This window comes from Typopeltis vanoorti, chromosome 1 (assembly GCF_054136105.1).
Source record: "Typopeltis vanoorti isolate ZY-2024b chromosome 1, IOZ_Tvanoo_1.0, whole genome shotgun sequence".
Lineage (NCBI taxonomy): Eukaryota > Metazoa > Arthropoda > Arachnida > Uropygi > Thelyphonidae > Typopeltis > Typopeltis vanoorti.
Window position 1 is genome coordinate 52691546 of NC_143549.1, and position 19729 is coordinate 52711274.

Genomic DNA, 19729 nt, shown 5'->3' on the forward strand with positions numbered 1-19729 from the left:
TGCCATTAAAGGGAAGCACTTCATGTTTTTCAGCTTTTTTCTGAGGTCTTCATATACTACTAATGCTTTTGTTGTTAGTGTTGCTGACATTGCCAATTTAAAAATTGCATTCAAAATAAAAGAGGCTTTGGTTCATTATAATGCTGAGATGTTTTTAAATGATTATTTTCATGAAGAACTCAAAAGTGATGTGCATATTTCCTTGATAGGCAAGTGTCAAGTGTACCTAGGGAATAAAACAGTTTCTCAAGAAAGAATGCCATCTATGCAAGAAATAATATCAGAAGAGAACGAAGCTATTAATGCCCACAATGCAATATCAAACTGTGTAAAACCTCATGTTTTCAATTATTTCACACAAAGAAATTATACAAGAAAGAAAAGCAGTTCAAATAATTAATAAAGAGTATTTCAACTTCCGGGGTGCTTAAGGGTCAAAGCTGTATAACTGAGGGGAGACCTCCACATAGCCTTTAAAGGAATGTGGAGAACCGATCAGGGCTTCTGACCTAATGTCCAATCCACACCTTCTCATGGTGCACCCTGTTAGGTATCTACCTGGATACTGAACGAATGAAGATGGGCTCGCAATTTGGAATTTAGCCGACCAAATTGTATTCTTATTGGCTTAAACCCAATATTAAATGATGGTACAACATGATAAAATAGAAACAGAGTTTAACCGGGCAACGCTGGGGCGTTGCCCGGTTAAACAAGACCCCCGTTGTTTTCTCCAGGGAACCAGGGTGAACAGCAAAAGTCAGCTACTGGAACAAATCCTAAAACACACCTCGACTCAATATCACCAGAACTGAAGATCGGTACTATCAACATAAGAAGTCTGAATAGCAAAGAAATGGAGCTAGCTGAGGAATTAGATAAGTACCAAATCGACATAATAGGGGTGACTGAAACAAAAAAAGACCAAAACTGGTGAGCTCTTTCTGATCAATAAATATAAAATGTTACATTCAGGCAATGACAATCAAGGAAAAGAAGATGTAGCCATAGTATTCAACACTAAATACAAGGCTAATCTTCTTGAATGGTAGGCAATTTCAAGTAGAGTGATGAGGACAAATATCAGAATGGGGAACTGGACAATGAGACTTATTTGTGCCTATGGTCCCACAGAAGGTTCTCCTAAGACAGAAGTGAAGGAATTTTTTGAGGCTTTAGAAAAAGCAACTGACCCAATGAAAAATGAAAAGTTTGTCCTTGTTGGGGATCTAAATAGCAGCGTATGAAATGATTGCCAGACATACAAAATATTTTGGGAAAATTTGGAGAAAAGAACAAAGTTAATAATAATGGCAAATAACTGTTGGATTTCTGCTAAGGATATGGACTGGTTATTACTAACACCATGTTTCAACATAAAAAAGTGTACAAATTCACATGGAGAGAAGAGGCAAGGAATAAGAAAAGTCTCATTGACTATATTATTGTTGATAGTGATGTTTTCTCTCTGGTGCAGGACACTAGAGTGTACAGAGGATTTGAAATTGGAAGTGATCACCATTTAGTCTTAAGCAGGATAAATTGAATTTCATATCAAAAAGAAGAACATGTAAGAAAGTTTTAAAACGAATAAAAGTTGAGCAGCTCTCAGATGTGAACTGTAGCCTAAAATATACAAACATTATTCAAGAAAAAATATGAAAGAGTTTGAGAACAGGAATCAAACCTTGAAGATTCAGTGCAAGCTCTGAAGAAAACATTGATTGATTCTGCCAGAGAGGCATGTGGTGAGGTTGTCTGCAAGGATAGAAAAATCAGAACTCCCTGGTGGGCACAGGAAGTTAAAGAGGCAGTGAAGGAAAAGAAGAACATATATCAAAGTTCTTGGCAAATAAGTCAGCTTGTGCTCTTTGAGAATACAGAGACAAATGTAAGAAAGCTAAACACTGTGTAAAACTAGCTAAACAAGAGTCATGGGAGGACTTTGACAAGAACGTAGAAAATAAATATCAAGAAGGTGGCAAAATATTCTGGAGTTTGTTGAAGAAGCATAGAAATGGAGGAAAGAGTGCTGTAAAAGGAGTAAGAGATGATAAAGGTGACAAGAAAATGGGAGAAAAAGATATCCATGAAGTACGGAGTAATTATTTCAAAAAATTGCTAAATGAAACTAGCAGTGATGACAGCACAGTGATAAAAAACACTGACCAGGCATGCAATCAGGAATACATATCCATGCTCGAATTAATAAAAGCCATCAAAAGTCTGAAATGTGGAAAGGCAGTTGGAGTAGATGATATCAGACCAGAAATGCTCAAGTATGGAGGTATAAAAGTTTTACAGTGGCGACACTGCATAGTTTAGAGGGCTTGGACAAAAGGACGAATTCCCGATGATTGGAGTAGAGCTCTCATAGTACTCATATATAAAAGGGAAAATAAAACTGATTGTGAGAATTACAGAGGTATTTTCCTGCTGAGTGTTCCTGGTAAGATTTATGCCAGTATACTTGAGAAACGGTTGAGAAGAATTGTGGAAGAGAAGCTTGGTGAGGAACAAGCTGGATTCAGGCCAAATAGAGGCTGTCAGGATCAGATATTCACTTTACAGCAAATAGTTGAAAAGTCATGGGAATATAACAAAGATCTGTATTTAAGTTTTGTAGATCTGGAAAAAGCATATGACAAGGTGCCAAGAGAGAAGCTATTCAAAACGCTATCGTTGTATGGTGTCAGTGGATCATTATATCAAGCAATACTTAGTCTTTATTTGAGTTGTAAGTCAGCAGTTAGAATTGAAGTAAGTACAGGGAGATGGCTTAATGTTAAATCTGGTGTCAGACAAGGATGTATATTATCACCTCTGTTATTCATTATCTATATGGATTACATTATGAAGGAAAGTGGTATTAAACTTGATATCAAAATTGGAGATGTTAATGTCAGCTCCTTCCTTTATGCAGATGATGTTATACTTCTAAATAAATCTACTACAAGCCTGCAAGATTCCCTGACTAAATTGAATAACTGTTGTGATAAATATGGTATGAAGGTCAGCAATAACAAGACAGAGATAATGAAAATAGGCAGAATCATTGAAAATGTCAACTGTGTTGTGAATGGAGAACCTATAGAACAAGTAAACATTTCAGCCTACTTAGGCACGATTTTTAGTGAAAGATGGTAAATTAAATATGGAAATAGATAACAGAATTAACAAAGCTGGAATGGTAGGAAGAATAAATTTATATAGAATAAGAGAGAAATCAGTCAAAACACTAAATTAGCTGTATACAAGACAGTGTTCAAACCAATTTTAACCTAAGGATCTGAGAGCTGGGTCAGAAGTAAAAGAATTGACCAAAGACTAGAGACTGCAGATATGAGAGTCCTGAGAAAGATTATGAGCATGAACAGATGGCATCAATGGCAATATCATATTAAAAACAAGGATAGTAGGAAAGAACTTGACATCATCAACATCCAGGAATGCGTTAGCAGAGCTAATCTTAGGTGGTATGGTCACTTAAACAGAATGGGCGAGGAAAGATTAGCCAAACAAGTGTTCTCTGCCAGGTTGGCAGGAAAAAGACCCAGAGGAAGACCAAGATATAGGTGGATTGATATGGTAAAAAGTGCCTTAGAAGATAGACATATAAATATAAGATCTGACAACATTGTAGCTTTGACAGGTAGCAGATTGATTTGGCAGAAAATTGTAGGTAGGAAGTTAGTAATGATGTAAATATTTCATGTAGTACTATTATATCCTCTACATCCCTTGAGGGTAAATGTCAGGAATTGGATGATGATGATGATGATATTTCAACTTCATCTGAAAGATATAATTTCTTTATTAGTTATGAATTTTATACATTATTCTTCTCTTTCAACCTGGATCAGTCAAATGCTGGACAAAGGACTCCAACAGTTTTGTTCATTAAACTCTCTTTTCAGCTTATTACATCCATTGCATGTCAGCAATCCTGACAAATTGTATAAAAATTATAAAGACAAAATTCTATGTCAGAGCAATTACTTTTCTGATATTCTCCTATATTAAATGAGGTGTAGAAGTTGCAAAGGTTTTCCCACATACTTTAATGGTAATGGCACATAATGTGTGGATGTGAGCAGTTGTGTTTGTGTTGCTTCATGGGGAAAAGAGATCTGAACTACATTGTAGTCTGAGCTGCCTGGGTAGAAAAAATTCACAGGATACCTAGATTAGGGTGACCAGATTTTCAAAACAAACAAACAAACAAAAAAAAAAAAAAAAGAGACATTTTGAATTTCTCAGCAATTAAAAAAAGGGACAAACACAGGACACTTATGGTACGCTCTACATTAAAATGGAATAACATATAATTATAATTACAATACACAAGATTAAAGTGTGCACAATAATTATGGAGTACCAGCATTATCATTATTATATTTGTATGAAGACATTATTTCTTCCAAAATGTTGGTTCTTTCAAGGTGTATTCATTTTTATGAATACACAAAATGTAAAAGTGTGTCTTGATCACAATTATTACTTTCACAGTCTTAGTGTTGAAGCAGTTCTTTTCATCAGACCACAAAGAACTCATGAGAGAAAAAATTCTCTTTACAGCTGCATTTGTTCCTGGGATAGCCATAACAAACGCAACAACTGGCAGTATGTTTTTGTAGTGGATGTTTTTTTTTCTTGGAGCCTTTAACCACATCACACCACTTTTTGTCCACTTCAGCGTTTGTGTCCTTCCATTCCTCCATCTTGGAGTTCACAATATTATTTATATGGCTGACTTCATCAAATAATTCATCTTCATTAACAATGTTGAATATTTTGCTGCAAACATCACTGATTGCTTTTAGGTTGCTTGCAACTTCAGCCCAAGTTAGTGGAGTTTGAACTTAATCCAGTGAAATGCTTTCAATGGTGGGAAATAATAAGTCCATTTTCTAAAATATTCAAGGAAAGTTTCACAAAATAAATTTATAGTATCTGAAAATTCTACTTCATCAAAAGACACCCTCATGTTTGAACTCTGAAATAATCAAGGACATTTTAAATGGGGGTAATTTGGACAATAGATCAAGTGTTTACTAATAAATATTTATTAAACCTACTAGTTTCATCAAACTTTAGCTGTTTGCATCTTCAGGGTACAAGCCCTTAGGTTAAAAAACATTACACAAATATGAATAACTGTAAAATTCTAACAATTATAGTTACAAACTGAAATAGCATTGAACGTGAGCGATACACGTATCGCGTGTACATGATTAACTATTTGTTGCTAAGGAACGTTCTGTAATATGCATTGAAGTTCATTGTTGGACCCACCTTGTTTGTATCCACAGAAGTTGGTGTTGCAGTTATCTGCAGAAAATACAAGAATTTTCTCAGTCAGCTGCTGTTTCTGCAAAATATCCAATATATGATTTGCAAGCAGTTCCTCCTGTTATTTTCTGAAAATCTATTCCCTTTAACCTGAATACTTTTATTCGAGATGAAGTACCTAACAAGGACAGGCACCAACTTCAAATCTCTGTGGTTTGATGTCTACCATAACCGACACATATTTGGCTTGTTTCAATTCAATTGCTATTTCTCGCATTGAGTGAGGTACCAGGACATTCACTAAAACTGACTGGCACTTTGTTCGCCCACATGTAAATTTCTTTTGAAATAAATTTCTCACTATTTCAGTAAGGCAGTCCACTGACCTCAAAGAAAGGTTATGTTTTGTTGCATGAAACGCAAACAAACCTTCTGAGCTGCACGATATTTACTTTCTTCAGTTAATTTCCCTTTTGAATTTTTCGCGAAAAATGATGTAACATCTTGACTTGAACTGCGAGCAGCAGCTGCCAATTTATCTTTTTGCTTCGTCAAATGCTGTTTTATATCAATTGAAAAACCGAACAATACACAGTACATTGCAACTTGTTTTTTCATCATCTTTCAAAAAGGGATATTCTTCTTTTAAATCCTGAATGAAACTACACTTCCTTTTTGGCATGATAAAATCTGGATGAAATATCACCACTCACAATAGATACTTGCTTTAACTTTCACAATTACCAACAGACTGGCATAAGAAGCACAAAACAATGGTATGGTAGAACAAAGTAACCTTGTTACTGCTCAGATGCAGCAGTGCTTGCTCTTGTTGTTGTTGCCCATCTTGCTTCAGCCTGCAGGCATGGCTACACATTGGCTACAATATATATGACTTCTGCATTACTTCAACCTTGGTATCTCTTCTGGATCTGACTCCCATTGATGAGACCTCAATAAAGGTCGAAACTGGTCGATAGTGGCTCTTCCTATAATGAGCAACATTATACATGTCAGTAAGTATATGTACCTTGAATTATAGGTAGTCTAGTCATGAAGTCACTTCACATGCAAACTTTGTTTGCTTACACTTGGATAAAGGATGAAACCAAGAATATAATTTCTTGGCATCTTTAATTGACAGAAGGATCTGATTTTCCTTAATAAATGAAGCAATTTAATGTGTTGCTTGTGTTCTTTTCTTACTGAGATGCACAATCCCAATAAGAAAACTTACTTACTCAATAAAGTTACAGATTCACTAGATTTAGTAATCGGGGTAGGTAAGGTGGGGAAGGAAGGATGTTTACATGAGCTAGTCTTTTTTTAAATTTTGTTAGTAGTTTGATTTCCATATGAATAAAATTTTTGCAGCCTATTTTTTTCTGATATTCCCCTAATATATGAAATAGCTATGGAATTACTGTAATATTTTTATTTTGGTAACCTTCTAGTGAAGGATCCTATTGATTATTTGATCCCATTGTGGTGGTTCTTTATAAAGTTATTACTGATAGTCTGATGCTCATTCTTCAGAGACTGCTCATCGGAGCAAATTGTTAGGACACTATTTTTGAGGGTACTGGTGACCTTAGTTTTTGTGTCGAATGTTGATGAGTCTTTGTGCATATATTGACCTATGTGTATGCAAGTTGACAGGTTTTTTTTGTGGTTTTTGCTTGGCAAGTAATGAATTATATTTGCCATTGTAGATGATGAATGCTCTAATGCTGAATGTTTTAAAGGTAAGGAATGGAATGGAATGACATGACAGGTGCTGTAGTCTATGAATGTTTGAAATCCTCTTCAACGAGTCTTCTGATTCCATGGAGTTCTGAAATATACTATTAATACTAAATTGTACTTTTAGTAAAAAGAATTTCAGGAGTTCTTTGCTCTTTTAAAAAATATTTGAAAATTAAATAAATACCTGCAATATATATACTTCAGGATGAAGTTGATTATAATTTTCCTTTATTGCAGTTCTTCTCTGATGACAACAGCAATCTAAGTTTTTCCGCCTATTTTTTTCAGTTAATATCTGGAAACAGAAATAATAATAATAATAATCAATCCTTATGGTCTGCTATCCACTGCACAACAGAGACTATTTGAAATACCAAATAAATTTTAATTCTTCATATGTTTTCTACCTCCATGTGTATATACATACATGGAGCAAGCAATTTATAAGGCATACTCTAGCTCTGTTAATGGGAGATCATAGCTGTGTTAGTATCATATGCCTGTTCTAGACAGTATAAAGAATGCAGATATTGAGGAACAGTATGAGTTTGTAAGTAAACAGATGATGGGCTAACAATGTGACATTTCTGAATCCGAGTATAGTAATTTGTAATGGCGTAAGTTGCTAGCAACTTACACCATTACAAAACAAATCTTCTTTAATCAGATATGAACTTTTGTTCTTCAAAAACAAAAATTATTGCACTCAATAAATCATAGCTTTGTTAGTATCATATGCCTGTTCTAGACAGTATAAAGAATGTAGATATTGAGGAACAGTATGAGTTTGTAAGTAAACAGATGATGGGCTAACAATGTGACATTTCTGAATTCGAGTATAGTAATTTGTAATGGCGTAAGTTGCTAGCAACTTACACCATTACAAAACAAATCTTCTGTTAATCAGACATGAACTTTTGTTCTTCAAAAACAAAAATTATTGCACTCAATAAATGTATATGACTAAACAAAAAGGTTATATACAGTTTCACTGTACACAGACTTGATCAAACCATGTTAGAGTACAGTGCAGAAATTTATTCACCTTGTTTTCAAGGAGATGATTTGAAAAGGATCTAGAGAAGAATGACTTCTCAGTGTGAGTTCTCTGGACTACTGAACATGAGAAAAATTAAATTAAAAATGTCAAGAAATTATATTCTTGTTTAATCCTTTATCCAAGTGTAAGCAGACAAAGTTTGCACATGAAATTGACAACAATTATATTTTTGATGGACAGCATGGATTTGCTAAAGGGAGATCACATGAGTAATTATTATTATTATTATTACGTGACACCTCCAGGGAGTCCAAAGACTCATCAAGGGAGGGCACTACTTTACAACTCTGTTTCCACAACCCAACCTACCAACTACACCAGCACCATCTACCACTAGTATTTTCACAGACAATCACAAACATCCATGCCCATGGCAGGATTTGAATCAGCAGCCTTTTGGCAGGAGAGCAGATACACTAACCACTCAGCCAACCAGGCCTGTAAAAAAAATGAACAGCCTATTTTTGTACCCACTGGAGGATGAAGGCTCTCTCATTGAGGGAGGTTTTGGGTCTACTACTCCCATGGTGACCCAGTCCATATTGGGAAAGTGTCACAAACACCCATCCCTACGTGGGAATTCGAAACCGCAGCCTCTTGGCTGGAGAGTGGATATGCTAACCAATCAGCCAACCATTCCCACTTTACTTATTACAATACAGTTATTAACATTATTAACATTACAATACATTTGTGCAAGTTGACAACAATGGTATTATCTTTGATGGACTGCATATACTTAGACTTTGTAAAGGCTTTTGATAGATTACTGCATGATAAGTTGATAGTCAAACTATCCGGTGCACTATTAGACTAGTGCACTGGATTGGAGATTGGCTGTCTGATAGGTATCAAACAAGATGTGTATGGAGGAGCAATATCCCAGAAGATGAAAGTCACTACTGTGTGCCTCAAGGGGTCCATTTTAGGGCCACTGTTGTCTAACCTGTATGTTGGATGGAGATATTCAGTTGTTTACAGATGATGATGATGATGATGCAAAGTTAGAATGACCTATGAAGATTAAAGCAAATGTTGTTGCCTTACAATTTAGAAGATTTGAACAGATTGAGTAAATGAGCACAGGAGGTTAGGATGCCAGTTCAATGTTGTAAAATGTAAAATAAAGATAGGACGTAAAATTTACTCTTGGTGGGGATATATTGTTGGAGGTGGAGGAAATAAGAGATCTTGAGGTGATGGTGGATAAAGATCTAAAATTTAGAGAACACTTGACTTGTAGAAGTTAGGAGATTCTGGTTACAGTGTTTAAGGCTCTGATTAGGCCACATATGGGCTACTGTGCACAGATCTGGTTACCTGGTTTTCAAAAGGATGAAGAGATGTTGGAGTAGTGTCGGCAATTGACAAAATAGTTTGATCTCTGAAATGCTGAATATGAAGAATGGTTGAGACAATGCAATTTGCAGAGTCTAGGGGACAGGAGGAAGAGGGACAATATGATAGAAATTAACAAGTTAGTAAGGGATTGTTACAGGATTAATGTTGGAGAGGTTTCATAAAATGGTGGGAGATTGGGAAGAACAAGAGGTCATCTGTGGAAGCTGTATAAGAATGATGTATAATGGAGTGCAGGTTTTTATGAATGGAGAGTTGTGAATGATTGGAATGCATTGCCTGAGAATGTGGTGCCTTCAGAGGATTTGAATCTGTTTAAGGCACAGTATGATGAGCTGTGTGTATGACAAAAGGAACCTCCTAGATGAGTCTCACAGACTCATCTAGGAGGTTCCTTAGCGAATCTATTCGACTGCAAAAACAGAGGGTGAAAGAGATGATAATAGTGGCAGGAACGAATGATTTGAAAGAGGACAAAATGGAAATGATAGAGGATGTGAGGGAGTTGTTTGAGGTAGCAAAAGAGAAGAGTGAGAGAGTTAGGATGGTGAGTATCTTACCGCGGTATGACAGCGAAGTGTTTAGAAGGAGGGCCATAATTGCCAATGACTTTATGCGTGGGTTATGCATGGAGAGTGGTGTGGAATTTGTGGATGTGTGGAATGAGTTCGATGGGCGAAAGGACTTATATAAGATGGATGGGTTACATTTGAATGGAGTTGGTGTACGGAGACTTGAAAGAGTGTTGATGAATGATGTGGAAGTGGATGTACAGACTCAGGGAAACTAGATTTATTAAGAGGGGGGGGAGTAGATATGCAGACTTTAGGGGGGGCAGTTAAGTGTATGAATGAGTATATTACGCCCGGGCGAGTACGACGGACAACAAATCAGAATGGGATAATTAGTATAAGGAATCAAAGTAGGGATGGGACAAATGGGCTTCTGCGATTCATGTACACTAATGCCAGGAGTATTAGGAACAAGAAGGAAGAGTTTTTGGCCATGGTTGGCACTTCCAGGCCACAGGTTGTCGGTATTAGTGAAACATGGCTGACAGAAGATGATAAAGCTAGTGGGATTGAATGCGATGGGTATAGCGTGTTCAGGAGTGACAGGGTGAATAAAAAGGGGGGAGGAGTGTTATTGATGATAGCTGATGAGCTTCAGCCAAGGAGTATAGAAGTTGAACTGCAGGATGGGGAAAAAAGCACATTTGAGGCTGTTTGGTGTGAGATACAATCTAGCAGAACAAAATATACAATTGGGTGCTGCTATAGACCGGGTGATGGAGTGGATGGTGGGAATAGTATGCATAAGCAAATAGAAGAAATGAATGGAAGGAGGGTAATTATTATGGGTGATTTCAATTATGGTAACATTGACTGGAAAGAGGAGAGGGCACATGGGAGGAAGGAATTGGATTTTATGCAGTTATTAAGGGACAACTATCTACGGCAACATGTATTGGAAAATACCAGGGGGCAGAGAGTGCTGGACCTAGTAATTGCAACTGAGAATGTAGCTGTAACGAACATGACCATGTTGCCACCAATTGGTGAGAGTGACCATAAGGTCATGACTTGGGAGGTGGCTAAAGGAGTCGAATTTACAATTAAGACAGGGTATATGTGGAATCACCGGGCTGGTAAGTATGACAAGCTTAGGTGTGTGCTTGGCTCAATGCCATGGCATGTAAAACTGCAAGGGCTGGATGTTGATGGTGCATGGGAGGTGGTTAAGAACTGTTTGCAGGAGGCAATGGTTGACTGTATACCAAGAGTCCGAATAATAAATCAGGTAGGGGTTAAATGGATGAATAACACTATTAAGCTTGAGCTGCAAAAAAAGAAAAAATTGTGGAGGGAATTTAAGGAGAAGGGTGACCATCAGGTGCATGAACAGTATAAAGCTCAGGCCAGGATGGTAACAAGGGTGGTAAGAAAAGCAAAAGCAGATTACGAAAGGAAATTGGCCATGCAGGCTAAAGAGAATCCCAAACAGTTTTTTCAATATGTTGCAAGTAAAAGGAAAAATGCTCATGGTAGAATGATCTTAAAAAATGCTGAGGGTAGGGAGGTAACTGAATCAGTCGATGTTGTGGAATTACTGAGCAAGCACTTTGCAAGAGTATATCATCCAGGTGGTGGCTTTGCGGAAATGGAGGAACCAACAGCTTATACTGGAATTGTGATGAATGAGGTAGAGGTAACTAGTCTATTACAGAACCTCAATGTCAATACATCTGTGGGATTGGATGGTATACCAGCTCGTGTCGTACGTGAAGCGGCCAAAGAATTGTCAGTGCCCTTGACCATTATGTTTAATTTGAGCCTCAGGACTGGGTCAGTCCCAAGGGGGTGGAAAGAGGGGAAAATAGTTCCACTGCACAAAGGTGGTTCCAAGGCTGCTGTTGAAAATTACCGGCCAATCAGCATAACAGGAATCATTATCAAGGTCTTAGAGAAAATAGTCAAGAGGAAAATACAAGATTGGATAGAAGAAAATGGGATACTGTATCGGGGACAGCATGGTTTTGTGAAGGGTAGGTCATGCCTCAGTAACTTGCTCACGTATTATAACACAGTGACGGCTGAACTGGATAAGGGTAATGGGTTTACAGTGATTCTGCTGGACCTTGCTAAGGCCTTTGACAGGATACCACATGGAATTCTAATCAGTAAATTGCAGCATATGGGAATGGACATAGGGTTGGTGAGATGGATAGGAGGGTGGTTGACGGAGAGATATCAGAGAGTGGTTTACTCAGGAGTAGAGTCCACTAGACGGCCTGTGACTAGTGGTGTACCACAAGGATCTGTTCTTGGACCACTGCTGTTTAATTTGTTCATAAATGATATAGGAAAGGATCTGAGAGGAACAGTTCATTTGTTTGCGGATGATGCGAAGTTGGGTAGGGCAATAGTGAATGCAGATGACGTCAAAATTTTGCAGGATGATTTGGATAGATTGGAGGTCTGGGCTAGGGAGAATGGATGTCAATTTAATGTGGCAAAATGTAAGGTTATGCATTTTGGGGTGAAAAGATGGGAGGCAGTTTACTGCATTGGTGGAACCGTGCTCCAGGAAATTGATGAGGCACGAGATTTAGGAGTGTTGGTGGATAAGGAATTGAAATTTAGGGGACACATTGCAAAAGTGGCCAAATCAGCTCATCAAATCACTTGGTTGCTGAAGAATACGTTGACAAGCAGAGACAAGCAGGTTATTGTTCCTCTGTATCGAGCCTTGATAAGACCTCATCTCGACTACTGTGCTCAGATTTGGTCACCTAGGTTTCTTCTTGATGGGGAGGAGGTGGAGAGGATCCAGAGGCGAGTGACCAAGATGATAGCAGGTCTGTGGAATGAACCGTATGAGAACAGGTTGAGGATTTGTGGGTTGCAAAAATTGGTTGATAGGCGGAGGAGGGGAGATATGATTGAGACATTCAAATTACTGAAGGGTTTCTATAAAATTAATTCAGAAGATATTTTTGAGAACAGGGCTGGTTGTGGGAGGACTAGGGGACATCCATGGAAACTGGGCAAAAGTGTGGTTAGTAAAGGTGTTAGAGCTGGGTTCTTTACTTTTAGAGTAGTGAATGAGTGGAATGCGCTCCCTGAGTCTGTGGTGGATGCTGTGACAGTGAATGAGTTTAAGGCGAGGTATGATAGATACTGTATGAATGTCGAATAGTTGTGATGAAAATGATTTGGGGCCTCCCTCGATGAGTCTAATGACTCCCTGGAGTTGCCCGTAATAATAATAATAATAATAATAACGGAGACTCTATGGGGGGGGCGTCTTAGGATAATAATAATAACAATTTTCACAACTATGCTTTTTATATAGAAGCAAATGATTTCACATTAATTCCCTCAGCATCCTAAAATGCAAAGCACACATCATTTTGAGTGTGTATCATGCTATGCATTATGGGAAGGGCCACTACCCAGACTGGTTTGACTTTTACTCAAGTCGCATCAGTGAGAGCTGGACCCAAAAGAGATACCAAGTTGAAGTAATGTAGAAGTCCTATATTTTGGTATACATTTCCCAGTCAATTCATTCAGACTTCGTCTGCTTATTGGATAAAGGATTAACCACGGTACCAGCCAAGATGCCTATAGATGTCAAGGTAGTGTTTCCTAACGTTTTTTGGATCATGCTCCACCTCAACGCCTCAAAGATTTTTATGCCCCCCCCCCTAGCATAATTGTCAGCCAAGTTCTGAAAAAGTATAATTATTATTATTATTATTATTTCGGGCGACTCCAGGAGTCCTTAGACTCATCGAGGGAGGCCCTAAACATCATGTCCACACAACTATGCGATTACATTCTCACAGTATCTATCATACCTTGTCTTGAACTCGTTCACCGTCATAGCACCCACAACAGACTCTGGCAGCTTATTCCACTCATTTACCACTCTAAAAGTAAAGAACCCAGCTCTAACACCCCTGCTAACCACACTCTTGCCCAGCTTCCATAGGTGTCCCCTAGTTCTCCCACCACCAGTCCTGATCTCAAAAATATCCTCTGAATTAATCCTATAGAATCCCTTTAGCAATTTGAATGTCTCAATCATATCTCCCCTTCTCCGCCTATCAACTAGTTTCTGCAACCCACAAATCTTCAACCTGTTCTCATATGGTTCATTCCATAGACCTGTTATCATCTTAGTCACTCGCCTCTGGATCCTCTCCACCTCCTCCCCATCCAGAAGGAACCGAGGTGACCAAATCTGGGCACAGTAATCGAGATGAGGTCTTATCAAGGCTCGGTACAGAGGTACAATAACTTGCTTGTCTCTGCTGGTCAAGGTATTTTTCAACAACCAAGTGAGTTGATGAGCTGATTTAGCTACTTTTGCAGTGTGCCCCCTAAACTTCATCTCCTTATCCACCAACACTCCCAAGTCCCTGGACTCATCAATCTCTTGGAGTACAGTTCCACCAATGTGGTATACTGCTGCTAATCTTTTCACCACAAAATGTATAACCTTACATTTTGTCACATTAAATTGACATCCATTCTCCTTAGCCCAGAACTTCAATCTATCTAAGTCATCCTGCAAGACTTTGACATCTTCTGCATTCACTATTGCCCTACCCAACTTTGCATCATCAGTGAACAAATGAATTGTTCCACTTAGATCCTTCCCTATATCGTTAATGAACAGATTAAACAGCAGTGGTCCAAGAACAGAACCCTGCGGCACACCACTAGTCACAGGCCGTCTTTTGGACTCTACTCCTGAATAAACTACTCTTTGATATCTCTCCATCAACCAACCACCTATCTATCTCACCAACCCTATATCCATTCCCATATGTTGTAGTTTACGGATTAGTATTCCATGTGGTATCCTGTCAAACGCCTTTGCCAGGTCCAGCAGTATCACTGTAAATCCATTTCCCTTATCCAGTTCAGCCGTCACCTTGTTATAAAACTTGAGCAAGTTACTGAAGCATGATCTACCCTTCACAAAGCCTTGCTGTCCCCTGTACAGTATCTCGTTTTCATCAATCCATTCCTGTATTTTTCCCTTGACTACTTTCTCTAAGACCTTGACAACGACTCCTGATATGCTGATCGGTCGGTAATTTGCAACCGTAGTCTTGGATCCTCCTTTATGCAGTGAAACTATTTTCCCCTCTTTCCACACCTTCGGGACTAAGCCAGACCTGAGACTCAGATTAAACAACATGGTCAAGGGCATTGATAATTCTTTAGCCACTTCACGCAAGACCCGTGCCGGTATACCATCCAATCCCACAGATGTGTTCACATTAAGGTTCTGTAATAAACTAGTCACCTCCACTTCATTCATCACTATTCCCGTATAAACTAATGGTTCCTTCACTTTTTCAATGTCACCACCTGGATATGCTTTTGCAAAGTGCGTGCTCAGTAACTCCACTATATTGACTGATTTAGTGACCTCCTTACCATCATCATTCCTTAAAATCATTTTGCCGTGTACAGTTTTTTTCTTGCTTGCAGCATATTAAAAGAACTGTTTTGGATTCTCTTTTGCTTGCAAAGCTAGTTTCCTTTCATAATCCGCTTTTGCTTTTTTTACCACACTCGTTACCTTTCTGGCCTGCACTTTATACCGTTCGTGTGCCTGCAGGTCACCCCTTTCTTTAAATTCCCTCCACAGTTGTTTCTTTTTTTGCAGCTCAAGCTTAATGGTGTTATTCATCCATTTAACCCCTACTTGTTTTACTATTCGGACCCTAGGTATACAATCAGCCATTACCTCCTGTAAATGCTCCTTGACCACGTCCCATGCTCTATCGACGTCCAGCCCTTGCAGTTGTACATGCCATGGCACTGATCCAAGCAATCTCCTAAGCTTGTCATACTTGCCAGCACGGTAATTCCACATATACCGTGTCTTAATCGAAAATTCCACACCTTTAGCCACCTCCCAGGTCTTATAATATAATATATATGTACTTTAAATAAAAAAGGAAAACAGGTAAAACTGTTTTTAATTTGACTTTCTTCAATGAATATAAATTTTATATTACACTTTTTATATTATAAAACATAAATTGAATTGAACTCGGGAAAATAAAATCCAACTTAATATGATAGCCTTTAAAGGAATGTGGAGAACTGACCAGGACTTCTGACCTAATGTCCGATCCTCACCTACTCATGGCACACCCTGTTGGGTATCTAATTGGATACTGAACGAACGAGGATAGGCTGGCAGTTTGGGATTTAGCCGACCAAATTGTATTCTTTTTGGCTTAAACCAAAATACAAAATGATGGTACAACATGACAAAATTTCATACTGGCTGGGGCATCACCCGGTTAAACAAGGCTCCCATTGTTTTCGCCAGGGAAGCAGGGCAAACAGCGAAATGTCAGCTACTGGAACAAATCTGAAAACACACCCCAACTCAACATCACCAGAGTTAAAGATTGGTACTATCAACATAAGAAGCCTGAATAGCAAAGACATGGAGCTAGCTGAGGAATTAGATAAGTACCAGATTGACATAATAAGGGTAACTGAGACAAAAACTGGTGAGATCTTTCTGAGCAATAAATACAAAATGTTATATTCAGGCAATGACAATCAAGGGAAAGAAGGAGTAGCCATAGTATTCAACACTAAATACGAGGCTAATCTTCTTGAATGGCAAGCAGTCTCAAGTAGAGTGATGTGGGAAAATATCAGAATGGGAAACTGGACAATGAGACTTATTTCTGGCTATGGTCCCACAGAAGGTAGAAGTGGAGGAATTTTTTGAGGCTTTAGAGAAATCAACTGACACAATGAAAAAGGAAAAGTTGGTCCTTGTTGGGGATCTAAATAGCAGAGTAGGAAATGATTGTCAGATATACAAAAATTATTATTATTATTACCCCAAGACCTCATGGAGTCAAAGACTCATCTGGGAGGTCCTTTTATCACACACACACACATCTCATCATACTGTCTTAAACATACTCAAACTCCTTGCAGACACCACACTCTCAGGCAAGGCATTCCAATCATTCACAACTCTGCACAAAAAAACCTGCCTCTCACTCCCCTACTCACACCCTCTTTATATAGTTTCCAGGAATGTCCCCTGGTTCTCCCCTGATCTCCCACTATTCTCTGTAGAACTTCTCCACCATTGATTTTATAACAAACTCTTACCAACTTATAGGTCTCTATCATATCTCCCCTCGTCCTCCTCTACACCAGACTCTGCAATTTACATCTTCTCAATCTTTCCTCATACTCAACATTCCAGAGGTCAGAAACTACCTTAGTCAGTCGCTTTTGGACCCTTTCCAACATATCTTCATCCTTCTGAAAACCCAGTGACCAAATCTGGGCACAATAGTCCATGTGTAGCCTTATCAAAGCTTTATACAACAGAACAAGAATCTCCCTACTTCTACATATCAGTGTCCTCTGCATCCTTCCCAGAAGTCTTTGTGTTGTCTTCACAATTTTGGTGATGTGTCCCCTAAATTTTAGATCCTTATCCACTATCACTCCAAGATCTCTAATTTCCTCTACCTCCAACAATATACTCTCACCAAGCATAAATTCTGCATCCCATCTTTGTTTTCGAAATTTTAAAACTTTACATTTTGCAACACTGAACTCACATCCCAATTCCCATGCCCAATCACTCAATTTATTCAAATCTTCTGGTAAAGCCACAACATCTTCACTACTCTTTTTGATTCATCCCAACTTTGCATCATCTGTAAACAACTGAATATCTCTATCCAAATCTTCGCCAATATCATTAATATACAAGTTAAACAGTAATGGCCCTAAAACAGATCCCTGAGGCACTCCACTAGTGACTTACCTTTTCCTGGATATCGCACAACCATACACAAAAATAGTTTAGGAAAATTGGGAGAAAAGAGAAAAGCTAATAATAATGGCAAATACCTGTTGGATTTCTGCTTAGAACATGGACTGGTTATTACTAACACCATGTTCCAACATAAAAATATGCAGAAATTCACATGGAGAGAAGAGGCAAGGAATAAGAAAAGTCTCATTGACTATGTTATTGTTGATAGTGATATTTCCCACTGGTGCAGGACACCAGAGTGTAAGGAGGATTTGAAATTGGAAGTGATCACTATTTAATCTTGAGCAGGATAAAATTGAATTTCATATTGAAAAGAAAGTTTTAAAGCGTATAAAAGTTGAGCAGCTCTCTCAGATGTGAACTGTAGGCTAAAATACACAAAGATTATTAAAGAAAAAATGAAAGAGTTTGAGAACAGGAACCAAATCTTGGAGATTCCGTGGCAAGCCTCGAAGAAAACCCTGATTGATGCAGCCAGAGAAGCATGTGGTGAAGTTGTCTGCAAGGATAGAAAAATCAGAACTCCATTGTGGAGACAAGAAGTTAAAGAGGCAGTGAAGGAAAAGAAGAAAGCATATCAAAAATTTCTGGCAAAAAAGTCAGCTTGTGCTCTTAGAGAATACAGAGACAAATGTAAGAAAGCTAAACACTGTGTAAAACTAGCTAAACAAGAGTCATGGGAGGACTTTGACAAGAACGTAGAAAATAAATATCAAGAAGGTGGCAAAATATTCTGCAGGTTGTTGAAGAAACTTAGAAATGGAGGAAAGAGTTCTGTAAAATTTAGAGATGATAAAGATCACAAGAAAATGGGAGAAAAAGATATCCTTGAAGTATGGAGTAAGTATTATTATTATTCAGGCCTCCTTGGAGTCAGAACTCATCATGGGGGGGTCCTTTCTAAGAAACACAAGTCTATCAAGATTCATCGAGGGAGGTCCCTCCTAGGAAACACAAAGTCTATCATACCACTCCTTAAAGGCATTGACCGTTCTCACTCTATAAGGCAATGCATTCCATGGTTCAATCACCCTCCATGCAAAGAAACCAATCCTCACCCTCTTTCTCACAGTTTCCTTTCATAACTTCCAGGGATGGCCTCTTGTCATCACTCCTTCCCGCTGTTCAACCAAGAGAAAGAACTTTCCAGTGTCAACCCTGTAACTACCTCTCAACAGTTTAAAAGTCTCAATCATATCACCTCTCCTTCTATCCACAAAACTTTGCAGTCCACTCTCCACCAGCCGATCCTCATAACTAACATTGTACAGTCCTGAAACCATCTTTGTTATCTGCCTCTGTACCCTTTCCACAGTTAATTTATCCCCTTCAAATCCTGGGGATCAGATCTGAGAACAACAGTCTAAGTGTGGTCTGATCAGAGTCTTATACAATGGAATGATAAGCCTTTTATTTCTGCAGGTTAGTGTCCTTCTCATTATTGCAGCAATCCTCTGTGTTACCTTCACTACCTTTGCAATATGTCCCCTAAATTTCAGGTTTCTATCAATCATCAACCCCAGATCTCGTCTCCCCTACTTCCTCCAGTTTAACTCCTCCCATAGAGTATGCAGCATCCCATCGATGTGTCCCAAACCTCAAGACCTTACATTTCGCTGCATTAAATTGAAACCCCCCATTCATTTGCCCATCTATCTATCAATAGCTTATTCAAATCCTCTTGCAGGGCTATCACATCTGCACTATTACTAATAACCCTTCTGTTAAATATGGAATGAAGGGTTTAATTTATTATTAAGCATTTCATTTTGGATTTAACTAAGATGCCAAAATTCCCCAAAAGAAGTGCTTGTACATAGGTGTAAGTGATTTTTTAAATAATGTAATAATACTTTCTTAATGAAATTTTGTATGTGTTATATTGTAAACTGTCCTGTAAATAACAGACAAGAATCA

General features: G+C 38.3%; 1 protein-coding gene across 4 annotated transcripts in view; it reads right to left on the bottom strand.

Annotated features, from left to right (window-relative positions):
• Window positions 1–19729, bottom strand: part of LOC150109973 (2-oxoglutarate and iron-dependent oxygenase domain-containing protein 2-like) — a 202167-nt gene that overhangs the window by 152213 nt on the left and 30225 nt on the right. For 3 of the 4 annotated variants that reach the window (XM_090397437.1, XM_090397428.1, XM_090397448.1), the window contains exon 3: window positions 7223–7333. The exons of the other annotated variant lie outside the window; for it this stretch is intronic. In XM_090397437.1, the coding sequence (XP_090253563.1) occupies window positions 7223–7333 (111 nt within the window). The remainder of the gene's footprint in view (window positions 1–7222; window positions 7334–19729) is intronic. 4 annotated transcript variants of the gene reach the window in all.